The sequence below is a fragment of the Bombyx mori genome, chromosome 27 (assembly GCF_030269925.1).
Source record: "Bombyx mori chromosome 27, ASM3026992v2".
NCBI lineage: Eukaryota > Metazoa > Arthropoda > Insecta > Lepidoptera > Bombycidae > Bombyx > Bombyx mori.
In genome coordinates, this window is record NC_085133.1 from 3,925,088 (window position 1) to 3,942,184 (window position 17,097).

Below are 17,097 nucleotides of genomic sequence, written 5' to 3' on the forward strand. Positions count from 1 at the left end.
GAGTTACGATTCTTATCTTTCGCATTAAAAGATTGTTTGAAGAAACCGTGGCTTAGATTTTTTTTTTAGGAAAAAAATAACTGCCTAAACCGTCACAGTTGACGCGATGTTTTATTCTCCGTTTTTTTTTTTTTATAAAGCTTCACACCTCATAAAAGTCCGCAAATATGACTACTTAATAGCCATTATAAATTAACCTAAGCTGTACTACAAGAGCAACGCGATTTCACAATAATTCGTTCTTTTCTTTGTTTTTAAATATTGGAACGAAGTTCCTTATCGCGCGTTGTGAAAGGGGGCTAGACGGAAAAAATTCTTACGAAAAGTTGTCACGACACTTTTTAGATCCGTCATTCTGACCAATCAACGTGTAGGCGCTTATCGCGTGACATTGCTCGTATCCGATTGGTCCGCGTAATGAGTACAGTTTCTCGAGATAGCGTTTCAACAATAGTAATTTAGTTCATAGTATTGTTTTTTTCTTCTTCATAATGCCGTAATTTATTATTATAACTTAAAAAAAAAATTACAATTCCTTCACTAATTAATCGAAAGGAACTTCGTTCCATCCGGGTGTCCCTTGACACCTCTGAAGTTTTTTTTTTTCAAAATCGTAGAAGAATCAGAAGAGTACGAACAAACCTATACGTCATAAATAATAATCCCGCTCACTGAACTTCGTAATGTGTTTGTAAATACGCTAATGAGCATCAAGCTTGGAGTCGCGTCCCGCTGATGTCGTTAAGTCTCGGGCCGGTCACACCATCCGATTTCAATCTTGATTACGTTAATTACCTGTGATGCTCTACCGGATTTTCCGGAATTCGAACACATTTTCAACGGACGCCTAAATTATTGTCTTAATTCATAAAATTTTATGACACTTTAAAAGTTTCTTACGAAAAATTTTTTAAGTAATATCAATAAATTAGGTTTTAATTAGTCACGTATAATAATTATTCGTTGACACATCTCGATTTTGGGGGTCGATGGACTGTTTCACAACTTATTTTGTTTATGGGACTATAAGAAAGCTTTCTGGTCGGACTTTTATGTGAATGTTTTGAATTTTATCGAAGCTTTGAGAGCTTTTATTTTAATATTCAAGGCTGCATTAAACTAATTTATTTGCCGGGAATTGATTAACGTCGCTAACTGGAAGAAATTCCAAATTACTCTCTCAATCATTCGATCTCTCTTTCACGTATCTACCGGTACTAGAATGATCTGATTTCATAATTAAAATGACTTCTACGTTTTAATCGTGCCTTTTTTATTGTTATCATATTATTACCGACGCTTCAGATACTTTGCAGTTTTTACGGTCACGGATGACGTGTTAAGCGTGGACGTGACCTTGGTTTTCTAGCCTTGAAATAATACAATCTTAAATGGAGATCTTGGACTAGGAACCCCGCTTTTAACAACTCATCAACTGATCCGGCTTTCAAGAAGCGAATACTACTAATACTGATTACGTAAACCGAAATTTCTAGAACGTATGTGCGATTCTCTCGACTCAAGCAATTCTATATTTACAAGTCACGCCATATGTATGTGTGTACTTCACAGTAGAAACTAGTAGCATAGACACGTACAGCTCCGAAAAATTAAAACATCATCAAAACAAATACAAATCTGCCGGTTCTTAACTTTCGTAGTCCAATTGATTTCTCCGCTAAGGCGAACTAAGGCGTCGGTTAGTACTTCGATTGTCATGCATAGCTCTCGCGAGGCGTGTCGGTCGACATTATTCATAATGCGACGTTCACACCTTCGTCACATACCTAGTGCGATTGCATTCTGACATAGTAACCGAGAGGTAACTGTTGCACTGATGCGTTTTTCTTTTTTATTTATTTTTATTGCTTAGATGTGTGGACGAGCTCACAGCCCATCTGTTAAGTGGTTACTGGAGCCCATATACATCTACAACGTTCTAAGGTCTCAGTATAGTTACAACGGCTGCCCCACCCTTCAAACCGGAACGCATTACTGCTTCACGACAGAAATAGGCGGCGTGGTGGTACCTACCCGTACGGACTGACAAGACGTCCTACCACCAGTAATTACGCAAATTAAAATTTTTCGGGTTTGATTTTTATTACACGATGCTATTCATTCATCGTGGAAGTCAATCGTGAGCATTCGTCAAGTACGCATTGGTACTCGCCTGCAGGATTCGAGCACCGGTGCCTCGCTCAACACGAATGCACCGGACGTTTTATTCTTTAGGTCACGACGACTTCAGAATAGGATAGGAAAATATAATAATAAAAATAATAATAATAGGAAAATAATAATACAGTTTACGTTCATCGTCTTCTGTAATCGTCCCGAAGCACACGATAAGAGAACCCGAATAAAGATCCTTCACAATGATACTGAGTTCGCCCTTCGAAAAAGAACTGGTAATATAGTAGTAATTCTCACTAAAATCTCTACCAACGAGGCCCCAAAATTAGATTTCAACACTGGCTCAAAATGGAATGGTATACATATAAATAGGATTATTCAAGGTAAAAGAAAATTAAAGACATTCGAAAGAAAAGTCTAGACGAATTAATATTTTTATGTTTAATAAAAAAAACAATACAAATGTCAATGTACTATCTAATAAACTATTTAATTTTGTGCTAGACAAAGAGAGCACTATTTTGAATAAACCCTACCAAAAAAAACGCAAAAGTATAAATACTGTTTATATATACATAATCCAAATATTATTAGCTAATTTCCATTGCTTTTGCAGTACACATATAAAATTTGATTAAATTCCTCAAAGGCACTTTCCAAAACAAGACATGAAGTAACTATGTACCCAATAATATTTAAAAAATAAATTAATGTCAGCTAACTTCGCCCCAACGTATTTCGTTACTTCTGTTATAATTTTGTCAGCTTATCTTTTTACGAGGAAACCACTGAATACTATATTAATGAAACTTGGCACGGACATAGTTTAAATCATGTAGGAATACGTGGGCGAAGCCACGGGCAATTTTAGTTTTTATTATAAACGGAAATGGTCACGTTTCGATGTTGCACGTCCGATAAGATAAATTGAAGTGAAAATGGAATTTGATTACGAAGATGGCCGACAAATTCTTAGCTGGAAGCTTTAATAGTGATGGGAAAAGACGGAATTATATTATTAACATTATTAACTAGGAACTTATCTAATGAAAAATGGATATTGTGTTAATAAAAAAAACATCTAATACTTTCTCACGATTTTTTTTTAAATCTTCGATTTCTAATTTAGATAAAATTTGAGAAAATAATTTTACGAAAAATTTCAATGATGATTCATAAAAAGTTTTGATGTTAATGAAACTGCACCTAAAGCGTGCGTGTGCGCGTATCCTGCCTCGACTTATGTATATCTATCTGATTTCTATTCAATCTTGATACGAGCTTCATTGAATAAAGACGTGGATTATGTCGGACCTAATATCCTTCGCGTCCTACATTCATTGCCGATGTTTGATTTACGACTTGATAAATTGCTATCTGCGACGCACGTAGCATGGAATTCGAAATTCGAAAATCATGCTAAGTTAGTGTAATAACGCTAAACACGAACCGAACCCAACCTTGAGATCCCACATTCTAGACAATCTAAACATCGGTATTAATCGTCCCGCACTCGACATCTCGCGCAGTTTTCTTAGATACACTTGGCTCGGAGCCAGAAGTGGCCGTTGTCGTACACTTGACAAGGAGCTTGACCCAAAAGATACGTCACACCGCTGTGCCAACGTCCGTTGCCCAACGGCCCGGACGACCAACACCCCAACACAAACCTTACCGCCATTATAATTAAGACCTTTCTTCTTTTTCAGATACCAAGAACGAAAACTAACGGAACACCTCATTAGGCATTTAAGTCTTCAATCTGTGATCTCATGTTAGTATAGTGACGGACGCCTAAATTAGTTTAGCGAAGAGACTTGGATCAGGATAGGATGTTAGTTGCTGTGGCGTTTTAAAGTGACATGGATGACAGATAGTGGGGGTTTGATTAGAGGATGGGATATAGTAGAACTCGGGTGAGTTGAAGATGCCGCATGCTCACTCGAGTTCGGCTGCGAGCTCGGGCGGCGACGACCTGGGCTCAACGGATGAGATCAAGGTCTTCAAGGACGAGGGCGACGGAGAGGACGAGAAGAGAAGTTCCGAGAACCTATTAGAGGAGAAGTCGAGTCTAATCGATTGGACCGAAAGCGAGGTGAGTAAATACTCGTATAGATATTTTTGACGTGTCCATTTTTTTTTTATTGCTTAGATGGGTGGACGAGCTCACAGCCCACCTGGTGTTAAGTGGTTACTGGAGCCCATAGACATCTACAACGTAAATGCGCCACCCACCTTCAGATATAAGTTCTAAGGTCTCAAGTATAGTTACAACGGCTGCCCTACCCTTCAAACCGAAACGCACTACTGCTTCACGGCAGAAATAGGTAGGGTGGTGGTACCCGCGCGGACTCACAAGAGGTCCTACCACCAGTCTATCTATCTATCTCTTGGGTTTATGGCGTTTCCTTTTAGATTTCGCTAATGTCAAGTGACAAGTGTATTACTCTGCTTTCTATAGCGGGCTTCGTAAACGCGTTCACAGATTGTAACTAAGAATTAAGTGAGTAGCTAAGAATGTTTGATGACAGGATCGCTGTTGATGTACATAAAACAAATAAGACGCACACAATATATATATACAGGGGTTAGTTTTTTTGACGTGTCAGATCTGTTAATTTGTTCATATGGCGACGGACAGTTTACTTAGTCATACAATCTTCAATTGTAATTCAAATGCTTTGATTACTACTCCTAAATCGCACTATAGTATTTAATTGATCCATTGAGGTAACATTTGGTAGATTGATATTTTAGGTGGTATTTTTGAGAATATGAAAACTGCGTAATATCAATTCAGTAATGCTCATTATAAGCTATTTTAAAATAGGCACAAACATTGCATTATTAAGAATACAAAATACGTTTAAGGCGATTTTAGTTTCTACAACTCGTTTGAAGAAGATTATTGGGAAGCTTTTTGAGATGAATCTTACATTGTCTTACACAGCACCAAGATTAATCCGTGACATCATCCGAATTTTTATATCTGTATAGAGAGAAAATTTTGTAAACACAAATATCTATTTTGTTTACGTTCTAATCAGACTACAAGAACGAATATTATTTGACGGTTGGAACGTTGATTAGTATTTCCTTCTTTTTTTTTACTACCTATGCTGATAGCCTTGAGAGGCTATTTCAGCTTCGCCCTAACGTTTGTAGGTGAGCTCACAGGACTCAAACCTGACTACGATGCTAACACGAACCCTAGCAAGAGCCGTGCTTCGCAGAATCTACCACCGGATCGGAAACGCGACCCTCTGAGAAGATCCAGCGAGAAACTCAGTGGGCTGTGTCTGAGAGTTAATTTGCTCGTCGAGCCCTTCGTCACAAGCGACGGGTTTTATTATTTTTTAATTACATATTATGTGCCTAGATTTATGTGAATTAAAAAAAATAGATGCAATTACATATAAGAACCAGACAGGACATCGAAAACTATTCATCTCGATTTAAAAACACATTAATTACGTATTGTAAATACTAATTTCGGTGATGAAACATATTTTAATGAATTTAATTATTTTTGAATTTATAGCTGGAATAGCCTCTTAGGCCATCAGAGACTAGGTAATAAAATAAAAAAGACATGTGGTTGAATCTCGTAATTTCAATTTTGAATAATTAGATGGAGTTCCTATTAAAATATTTACATAAGCGAATATTCTGGAAGCTGATGATGCAACGGTGTTCGAATCTCAGGCGGGTACCAATTTTTCTAATGAAATCGTACTCAACAAATGTTCACGATTGACTTCCACGGTGAAGGAATAACATTGTGTGATAAAAATGAAACCCGCAAAATTATAATTTGCGTAATTACTGGTGGTAGAACCTCTTGTGAGTCCTCGCGGGTGGGTATCACCGCCCTGCCTATTTCTGCCGTGAAGCAGTAATGCGTTTCAGTTTGAAGGGTGGGGCAGCCGTTGTAACTATGCTTGAGACCTTAGAACTTATATCTCAAGGTGGGTGGCGCATTTAAGTTGTGAATGTCTATGGGCTCCAGTAACCACTTAACACCAGGTGGGCTGTGAGCTCGTCCACCCATCTAAGCAATAAATAAAACAAAACGCAAAAATAAAATGTAAATAAACAATTCGCCAAAGCAGAAGAAAATGCTTATCTTATTTTTAATTGGACTTGTGAATCTCGATTAATTGAATATAAAACCATCCCAGTACTGGATGAGTTAATGCAGCAGAGAAGCATACACCTACCGTTAAGATGTTGCAGTTATTATAAATATTGCTTCAATAACTTACAATATTGCACATGAGTAAGTTTAAAATGACGTTGCTATTACTAAACCGCAGAAATCGGCGTCACATACGTTGCTTGAAATGCAACGTATTTTTCTCGCTTAGTTCAAGACGCGTACAATTTATGCATTTTTATTTTGTTTTTACGACCTGAATCCGAGTTCTTACAAAATTTCAAACATTTCTGTTCGAAATAAAAATCGATATTTTCGTGTTTTTATTTAATAGCTCTGTAATATATTTTTATAACACATTTAACAAGTTTCCCAAAGAATATTAATCTATATATTAATACGTGAAGCAAAAACTTTGTACCCTTTTTACGAAATTTGCGCGGACGGTGGAGTATGAAATTTTCCACACTTATAGAGAATATAGAGAAGAAGTGCACAATGCTATTTTTTTTTTAAATAATGCATAAAAGGTACATTAAATCAATAAAGAAAACATTACACACACTACATACCATGTATTTGACGCACACACGCATGCATACTATTTATTGTCAAACTTTTGTTCTTGACGTCTGTTGTCAAAATGAGATTAAATATTGTTTGTCTTTATTAATATTTTTTATAGTGTAGTCTTGGCGAAATTTGTATTTATAGAAATATAAAATACAATCGTAATAGTTTACAAACTTACAATTCCAATTAATTATAGTCGAATTTCGACTACTGCGGGGCCTCTAGTTAAGAGATAATTTTATATTTCATTTAGACTAGTCTTTCGGAGGTTAAACAGCCACTGATGTCCATAGCATTCAGAGACTCAGGGGAAATCTCAAACCTCCCTATGGGGTTTCATAATACGCCCCACGATCAGCAATGATACTTAAAGATATCCCTTTAACATAAGCTACCATTGTAGTTTCGATATTTAGCACACAAAAAAACCATAGTGATTGACCTTTTGAACAATATACGAATGCAAGTTAAACATAAATAAATAACGTCGGTGGTCTCTATAGAAATGCTCTATTTGTAAAAACCGAGCTTCACGCGGCGCTACAATTTGCTCTACAATATAGGGTACAAAATGTACGAATCACCATCTCTACTATAGAGCAGGTGCCCATCTCAGGTAGAGCTGAACAAGGTCCTATTATTTGCATTGTTAAAACCAATGGGATGTGCACAATATATTGAGTTTGCGTTTACGAATTAAATTTTGCGTTCCGTTTCAAATTATTCAAGCAACAATGACTCTTATATGTATTAAAGTTAAGTTACCCAAGAACATTCAAGTTATTTGTGAACTTAACACCAGTACAATTTTCAGTTTATTATTGTTGTCCTATCCGCGTTATTTATAATTGAGCAATGCATGGGAGTAATTTTTTTTTTGACGGAAAAAATTAACTTGCACATTTGATATTAAAATAATCGAATTATCTTCTTGTTTCGCTTCTGAATAAATCTGGTTTCGTTGTTGTTTTTATACAGGTTTTGATTTTTAGTGATGGATAGAAGAGCTAACAACCGACTTCGTATTGACATTCTGAATATCCCATGCCTAACACAACTTCAATACCACTGCCTAACTTAGAACATGAAATGATTCCAACCCAGTGATAGGTTCAACGAACCCTGCTCTTGCTAGGTTTTTTTTTCTACCTAAGCTGATAGCCTTGAGAGGCTATTACAGCGTAACTTTAACTAGTAGGTGAGCTCACGGGGCTCAAACCTGACGACGTTGCTAACACGAACCCTAGCAATAGCCGTGCTGCGCAGAATCTACCACCAGATCGGAAACGCGACCCACTGAGAAGATCTGGCGAAAAACTCAGTGAGCTATGTCTGGGAGTTAATTTACTCGTCGAGCCCTTCGTCGCAAGCAACGGGTTCGACGAGAACGATGACCGGTGCTTGAGGTACCTAAAAGCACCGTTAGTGGATCGGGAGGATCCGAAATGACTTATTTGGGGCGACGTCCACTGCTTTCCATTCTCTCCGCAGGTTCGGGAATGTAGTTACCGGCGGCCACGATGAGAGGGTTCTCGTGCCGCTTTATCGAAGTGGGTTGCTAGGGCTATTCTATTCTATTCTATCAGCCCATGGACGTCCACTGCTGGACATAGGCCTCCCCCAAGCCTCGCCACAAAGACCGGTCCTGCGCTGCCTGCATCCAGCGGATCCCCGCGAACCTCAATAGATCGTCGGCCCACCTTGTGGGAGGCCTACCCACGCTACATCGTCCAGTACGCGGTCGCCACTCCAGAACCTCCTGGCCCCAACGGCCATCCGTTCCGCGAGCAATGTGTCCTGCCCACTGCCACTGTTGCTAGGGCTAGCTAGCTAGTGTTAGCTATTCTCTCAGGTTGAGTCCGTAAGCTCACCACTCATTCGAGCGTAGCTGGAAATAGCCTCTTAGGCTACCAGTGATTAGGTAGGGAAAAATAAGTAATTGTATATTGTGTACACTCTTAACTGAGTCGAATAATTACTTTGCGGCAGAAATAGGTAGGAAGACTGTACCTAATGCAAAAATACAACTCCTCACGAAAATAACTACTCCTTCAAACTCGTTCAGACAGGCAAATATAATATTAGCACGCCCCTCTAACAGATCAGCGATTTGCTTAAACGCTAATGTCGCCCACGCTCTAACGATGTTACTGTCACTGTCAGCAAACGTATACTCCACGTTACATGCGCTAACACTTTCAGGGTGCTTATGTGATGTGAAAACGATACTACCTTTTTAAACGTTATAGTAGATATAATTAAAAAGATATAATTTTATCAAAACACAGTGTATAATGGCATTTAATTTTTAAAATACAGACACAGAAGACGTGCATGATCGCCTGTAACGACAGTGACGTCATTAAACATTATGTTCATTTTTTTTCGACTATTTATATTTTAGACAATTCCACAACCTGATTGTAATATAGTAATATTACAATATGGCTTTGTATTATTGTGCTGATTTTCATTGGTAAGTTTTATCATGTAGATACAAAATAAAATGTATTAGACGTAATTGATAACTGGACTGCGTGCGACCTTCCAAAGACCACCGCCACCAGAATACAATTTCTAATTCACTAACGTAACATTTAAAACTAATTACGGACATAATTTTCTTATCATAATTAATTCACCCCAAACTATTATATTAACATTTATTTACAGCGCTACTTATTAAGTTTGAAAACATTTGAATCGTAATATCTACTTAGTTCTATATTAATGAAGATTTCAAATCGGACAACGGCGTTCGCTCTGGTACAATTAATGCGTTGTATAGCAATGAATTATATTTAAAAAAAACATTTAATTTTTTTAATGTCCGCAATGTGAGAATTTTAATTATTCATGAGACTGTCCCGGTAAACGAACTCATTATTGTAACAATTCAACGCTCAGATAAACATCTGAAGAGTTAATGAGTCAACCGCTCAATTATCTTATCTCTGAAACCACCGTGAGCTTGCGATAGGTGGCCCGTCTCGCGGAATACCCAATAAAACAAACAGGGTAAATGACCGTGACGAAACAATATGAAAACACACGAAATGCGACAGAGAAGTGGGAGCCCTAAAAAAAATATCCAGGTACCTTTCAAAATAGAATCGGTACGTTTCCGAAAATCTATACAATACGAATCATAAATTACCGTTCATTGTATTAGTTCCGAAAATTCTATTATTCAACGTCCTTCTTTCTACCTGCTCGGGTATTTCTTATAAACACCATACTCCCTTTGTGGACAGATTACCTGTCGAGCCGAGAGGCGAGTGCAAACAACACCTACCAAGTTACATGTGTTGTCTTTTTCTAGCGCCCGCAAAACAAACAGCGCGTGAAGGGGAGAAAAAATCGACAAGTCACAGACACGGACGGCATAAATATTGGATTATAGTTAGGTGCAATTCTGGTGTATGTCATAATAGCAGAGATTATTGTACGTGATGCCATTACAAAGAGTTCTTTGGCTTATTTTTCGATTTCGCTTCGATTATATTGAGTTACATCGTGAATTGGTTTTCGAAGTTCACGCCCGTAAGGATTTCCGATGGTTTATTGTTATGTTATTTTTACGTAAACCTTTCGTAACGTTATTAATATAGATTTACTAGCTGACCCGGCAGACTTCGTAGTGCTTCAATCGATAAATAAAAGACCTAAACTTTTGTATAAAATAAACTTAAAACAAACAAAAGGAGTCCGTCCGACGGGGGACACATCAAAGTAAAACAAAATCGTCATTTTTATATAATTCCGAGCATTTTCATATTTATTTACCTCTTAAACCTCCTCTGGACTTCCACGAATAATTCAAGACCAAAATTAGCCAAAGCGGTCCAGCCGTTCTCGAGTTTTAGCGAGACTAACGAACAGCAATTCATTTTTATATATATAGATGATTTAAATGTTGTAAATAAATGTATTTTAATTTGAATCAAAATCCGTTTCTGTTTCCTTATTATTCTCATAACAAATGCGTCTACAAAATTGACAGTTACTTCTGCTTTGTCAACACCCTTTGAGTACATATTAAACGTGAAATGGGACATTTGGATCTTAACAAGAAACTAAAAATTACATATTCAGCAATATTTTTACATACTTAAACTGATTATTACAATTATTATAATCAACGCGAAAATTTTAATTAACACTTCGCTTCGAAAGGACACGACAAAGCTCCGTGATTGGACTAAAAACAATAAAATTAATGACTGAAACAAAATATAAGGTCTTTATAAATAATTATAATTTTCAACTAGTTGAATTTGAATTTATAATGTTTCAAAGTCGAGAACTGGCTTTGGACGGGGGTATTAAATAAATTTACTCACACAAAAATCCATGCGTAAGAATATTTCGTTAACTTGAATTTTATTTTGTGTTCGCAGACATATCTAAACAAAAATCTTTTATTTTTATTTTTGGAAAATAAATGTAAATTAAAAAAGCAAGTATTTTAATGATTCTTTATTGGCCATGTATTTTAGAGGTAGAGGGGGAAGAGGTCGACCGAAGAAGACATGAATGGAGTGTGTGAATGACGATATGAGAGAGAGAGGAGTGAGTGTTGAGATGACGGTTGATAGAAGAATGGAAGAGAAAAATTATCTGTGCCGACCCCACCTAGTGGGATAAGGTGGAGAAAAAGAAGATTTTAGTTCATTGGGTTTCCACTCTTTAGTGAAGCACCTTGTGATAGACAAGAGAAGACAAGACATTTTTCGTTTTATTATCAGGTACAAGAACAAATAACGGACATGGTCTTCCGACCCGTGAACATGCCACATATAATTGACCATGGGAAAAATAGAGATTTTATAGATTCAGACCACAAACTTTTAAGGATTGGCCTTGGGATTTGTTTATGATCATGGCGATTTCAAAACGGATAAAGTTTTCTATGTCCTTCTCCTGGTTCTAAGGTACCTCCCCACCAATTTTCAGCCAAATCAGTTCAGCCTGTTCAGTATATAGATGATAATAAAAGCCACTTTAAGTACGCTCATTAATTATAGTAAAATTAAGCACAGGATTTGCGTACTTAAGTTTGAATACAATTATTACACGAAAGTAATTTTAATACTGAATTATACAGAGTGATTTAAATGTAAATAGATATTTCGTAACATGTTTTTATACCTCAATAGCTTATTTGCTGTTCAAAAATAAAATCTAATTTATTAAAATTAAAAATTTTCGATAAATACACTTCATTTATGATAAAGAAATTCGACTTATCTTTCCAAAGCAAACAACATGATATCTTTGTCTAAAAAAATGCCGACTGAGAAGCAGGCCAGTGTTTTAAAAGTGGATTAGCAGACACATGAATACAATTAATCGTCATATCGGGTTTAATTGCAAGTCGGACCAATGGGCATTCAGCGTCGGTTGGTCTCTGACATGCTGAAACAATTGACCTCCTAGTTTTAGTTCCTAGTCACATTTGTGTACAAAATTGTCCGTGATATAAAACGGACGAATGAATTTATTAAGGCGCGTAAAGTAGTAGACCCGGAATAATCAAAACACACAAATCTGATGGCCCCCTATGCTAGATTTTTTTTATCCTACCTTTGCTGATAGCATTGAGCTAACGGGGCTCAAACCGTGTGTGTTGCTAACGCAGGCCCTAGCAAAAGCAGTGCTTCGCAGAATCTACCACCGGATCGGAAACGCGACCCACTGAGAAAATCCGGCGAGAAACTCCGGCTGTATCTATGGGTTAATTCACTCGTGACGTGTTCGACGAGGACGCTGACCGGTGCTTGTGGTACCTTAAAACACCGTTAATGGATCCGGAGGATCCGTAATGACGTGTTTGGGGCGACGTCGACTGTTTTCCCATTTGATCTACAGAATCGGGTATGAAGCTATGCTAGAGCAGATAGGTGCCGCTACTCTATTCCACTGCCGAGATACAGTGATGTAGAGCTATCAGCCTCGTGCCTAGAGGTGGTTAGAGACATTTGTGTTGTTACACCCATATGCTCCGATAACAATGAACACCTTAAAGAATAAAAAAAGTAAAAGATTGTGCACGATCAGATAATATTGCTTAGTTTTGATCTTGACTTTTACCCTGTTATATTCTATGACCTCTTGGTCTTAAATTTTATTAATAAATTCAGTTTAAAAGAATAGATACAGGATCGAAAAATGTCATAACCCTAATAATGCGTTGGAAAATGGAAAAACATTCTTAAAATACCATACACGTGATTTTCTTTGTATATAACTGTATATTTGTAAATTAACTTCTAAGTTTTTACTGTAGAACCACATGAAATTAAACGATCGTTGTAAACGCGAAATACTCTTTTTTTTTGGTCAGGAGGAAATCGCCGGACTTCCGCCCTCCACTGGGTTTGGAGGGCGGGGCATGTCGGAGTTAAACCGACTAAAACCTCCTGTCGCTCAACAACCAGCATCCAAACCTCGCATGAGACAGAACTCATGAAAAGGCAAAGGGGGAAAAGTGAAGCGTTTAGTGCGGAGCACATCTCTCCCATCACCCTCCCCCTCGGGACGCCGGACTGGCGGTCGTCGGCGCCACAACCACCAGTCTTCTCGGTCGGCAGAAGAAATACTCTAGGATCAACATCTTTTACTATATTTGTAAACTGACTTGTGCAACGTCCGCTGTGAACACATTCTTTATACATAATAGGCTTGTGGTTTCCGTACAAAAGATAATAATAGTTGTTTTTCACAAGATCTACAATTCAGAAATATATCATCATCTAGTAAAGCATTATTTGCGCACTATTCCACGCGGACGAAGTCGCGGGCAAAAGCTAGGAAATACTATAAGAGAAACTTGCAGAACCAACATTCTAAATCAAGTTAAATCAACTTAACGCGAAATCCGCACGTTCGTCTTTGTAGTAAAATCCACATGTAAAGCTTTTAAATCCAGACGACTATCAGTCTTTAAGCGAACGCAATAAAGCATAGTTTTGTTAAATTAATTGATACCGTCGATCAAGTAGCCATATAGTGCAGTCCATCTACAGATTTTCGTTTCCGTCTGCATTCGTTACATGTCTTTAAATGGATCTGATATTTCATTGACGCACACGTTTTATACACATTTTATATTAAAATTGATTCTAATCGATAATGAGGCCATTTTCAGAATAAATAATTTGAATAAATAAAAAATAAAGCGACACTAATACCGGGCGAAAAAAATAATAATTAGGTAACTAAATATTTAAAAAAAAATATGTCGCTTACAATTTAAAATATACACAACTGAATATATTCTATTCTATTAGGATCTACTGTGGGATCCTGTTGAAGAAGATTTACAAGGATATATCCCACTGTTCGTCTTATCTCGTCCGCCTATCTCAAATGTTGTTCTACATCTGATTAACCAATTCGTGACCTCTCTCTTTCATTTTTCCTCATCACAAGGCATCATATGACCAGTCCCTTTAGATTTAAATTGTTGAATTGAGGCCCTAAAATGAAATATCGAATTTTAACTACTACCGTCACTTAATCTGGTCACTTGTATGCTATGGAAGGATGAGGTATCCTGGCACAGGGTTAACTAATTCATGGAAGGAAATTTTAAAGACATATATCATGCCTGTAATAGCTAATTCTGAGTTAAGTTGATCTATTCTTTAAAGAATGTCAATGACTTGTATTCTTTCTCTTATGTTTAAGCCACTGACTCTGTCACTTTTGCTTAGGATTATAATGATTCTTTTCAATGCTGACATTTTGATAGTTTCTCTTTATGCGATGATATGAAACTCCACGTTTGGCGACCATAAATAAACTTTAAATAATCGACCTAAATAAATTTAAGGTCGAGACCTCAAGATAAAGACAAAAAACAACATAGGATGCCGTATTAAAGCGTTTTACGCAAACAAATATTACCTTTATGCTAATTGCAAACATGTAATCAAATTGTGTGCAAATATTTTTCCGCATATTTGTCGAAGATAATCTCCGGAGTGAACCGATTGCCATATGGTCTTCAGGGACAAGATTTTTTTTTTTTTTTATTGCCCTTGTAGGCAGACGAGCATACGGCCCACCTGATGGTGAGTGGTTACCGTCGCCCATGGACTTCAGCAATGCCAGGGGCAGAGCCAAACCGCTGCCTACCGCTTAATACTCTCCACAAACCTCGTTTGAAGGACAGGATTCCTTTGCGTTTAAAAATATGTGTTAAAATAAGCAAATGAATCCATGATTAATTTCCCTCTTTTATTTTTTTATTTTTATTGTTTTTTTTTATGCAGTTTTTTGTTTTTTTTTGTTTTAATTTAATATTAGTTAACGTTATTTTTATCTTAACCACAAACGTTTTTAAGCAAGATGCGTGTTCACACCCAAAAGGATGAATTCTATAATGTATTCTTTTATGTAAATAAGTACAATGTTTATGTGTGCAGATTTTATCCAGTTGTGTGAACTTAATAAAAAAATAAAAATTATATCGCGACATAAATGACCAATGCCACTCGAACAAATATGATATTTAAACAAACTAGAGGTCCCGCAGTAGTCGAAATTCGACTATAATTAATTGTAATTGTAAGTTTGTACATTATTATGATTGTATTTTATACTTCTATAATCACGAATTTCGTCAAGGCTAACACTATAAAAATATTAACAAAGACAAACAATATTTAATTTATTCTCAATTTGACAACAGACGTCAAGAACAAAAGCTTGACAATAAATAGTATGCATGCGTGTGTGCGTCAAATACGTGGTATGTAGTGTGTGTAATGTTTTCTTTATTGATTTAATGTATCTTTTATGCATTATTTAAAAAAATATTAGCATTGTGCACTTCTCTTTATTCTCTATAAGTGTGGAAAATTTCATAGTCCTCCGTCCGCGCAATTTTCGTAAAAAGGGATACAAAGTTTTTGCTTCACGTATTAATATATAGATGTTAAGTTTTAAAGACGGTTTCGTTAAGGCACACGCCTCATTCCCGTCACTGCCAAGGTCTATATTTAGACAACAACGTGGTCTTGTGAGTCGTTTCCGCTCGCTTCGTTCCTCGACACCAAGCTCGTCTGAACCTTAGATTGTGCGCCGTTGACGTGTTGATGGTGAATTTCATGAGCCGTTTCCTGCGACAGTAGTCAGTGATCTATATATTCATTTCGATTTACATGTGTACACATACCTATAGAAATAAGCCAGGGATAACAAAAAAAAAACGATAGAACAGATCTCGAATGTTCCAGTAGTCATAAGGTCAGAAGGAACTCATGTCTCGAAGTGGGTGACGGTATTTTATAACCTCTTAAATATTTATCGTCGACGCTATGACAGAGACGACAGAGAAATGGCGCGAAACGGTCGGAATTCTACATTTGTATTTTTAAAATGTCATCGATTAAAACCAGCCAGTTTATCTATGTATTGATTTACAATTAAAAGTTCTTTATCTTAAATATCTGTATCTAAAATGAATTGCTGTTCGTTAGTCTCGGTAAAACTCGAGAACGGCTGGACCGATTTGGCTAATTTTGGTCTTGAATTATTTGTGGAAGTACAGAGAAGGTTTAAAAGGTAGATAAACATGAAAATACTCGGAATTAAATCAAAATAACAATTTTGTTTGTCCTTTGATGTGTCCCCGGTCGGACGGATTCCTTTTGTTTGTTTTAAGTTTATACAAAAGTTTATTTATCGATTGAGGCACTACGAAGTCTGCCGGGTCAGCTAGTATTAAATATAAATGTTGTTATGAAAACGTGTGAATGCAATAAAACGATGAATTTTTAATTTATATTACTATTACAATTGCGGCTTATAAAAAAATTTAACAACGAAAACACGGTTACGCTGCAAATTACAGTAGCTCGTAGTCTTAAGAGACAAATCCTTATTAATTCAGCCTTGCGAGTATATTCCGCTTATTTCTATTCATTAATTCGTTTATTAGCACACGCGTCTGTGCACGACAGTCGCCTCAGCATGACGCTTACACATTAAAGATTACGAAAACATAACCTAAGTGGTGTGTTACGCGCCAATTTCTGCCGCGATGTATTTCGAAGAAGGCTAGACTTTGTTAAGATTTTAATTTTTTTATTGCTTAGATTGGTGGACGAGCTCACAGCCCACCTGCTGTCAAGTGGTTACTGGAGCCCATAGACATTTACGTAAATGCGCCACCCACCTTGAGATGTAAGTTCTAAAGTCTCAGTATAGTTACAACGGCTGCC

The 17,097-nt window shown here is 36.9% G+C and overlaps 1 protein-coding gene across 6 annotated transcripts in view; it reads left to right on the forward strand.

Annotated features, from left to right (window-relative positions):
* The window catches only part of LOC101742450 (protein pangolin, isoforms A/H/I/S), a 229,780-nt gene that overhangs the window by 34,787 nt on the left and 177,896 nt on the right, over positions 1-17,097 (forward strand). For all 6 annotated transcript variants that reach the window (XM_038020919.2, XM_038020920.2, XM_038020921.2 and 3 more), the window contains exon 2: positions 3,846-4,231. In XM_038020919.2, coding sequence (XP_037876847.1) covers positions 4,064-4,231 — 168 coding nt within the window. In that variant the 5' untranslated portion in view covers positions 3,846-4,063. The remainder of the gene's footprint in view (positions 1-3,845; positions 4,232-17,097) is intronic.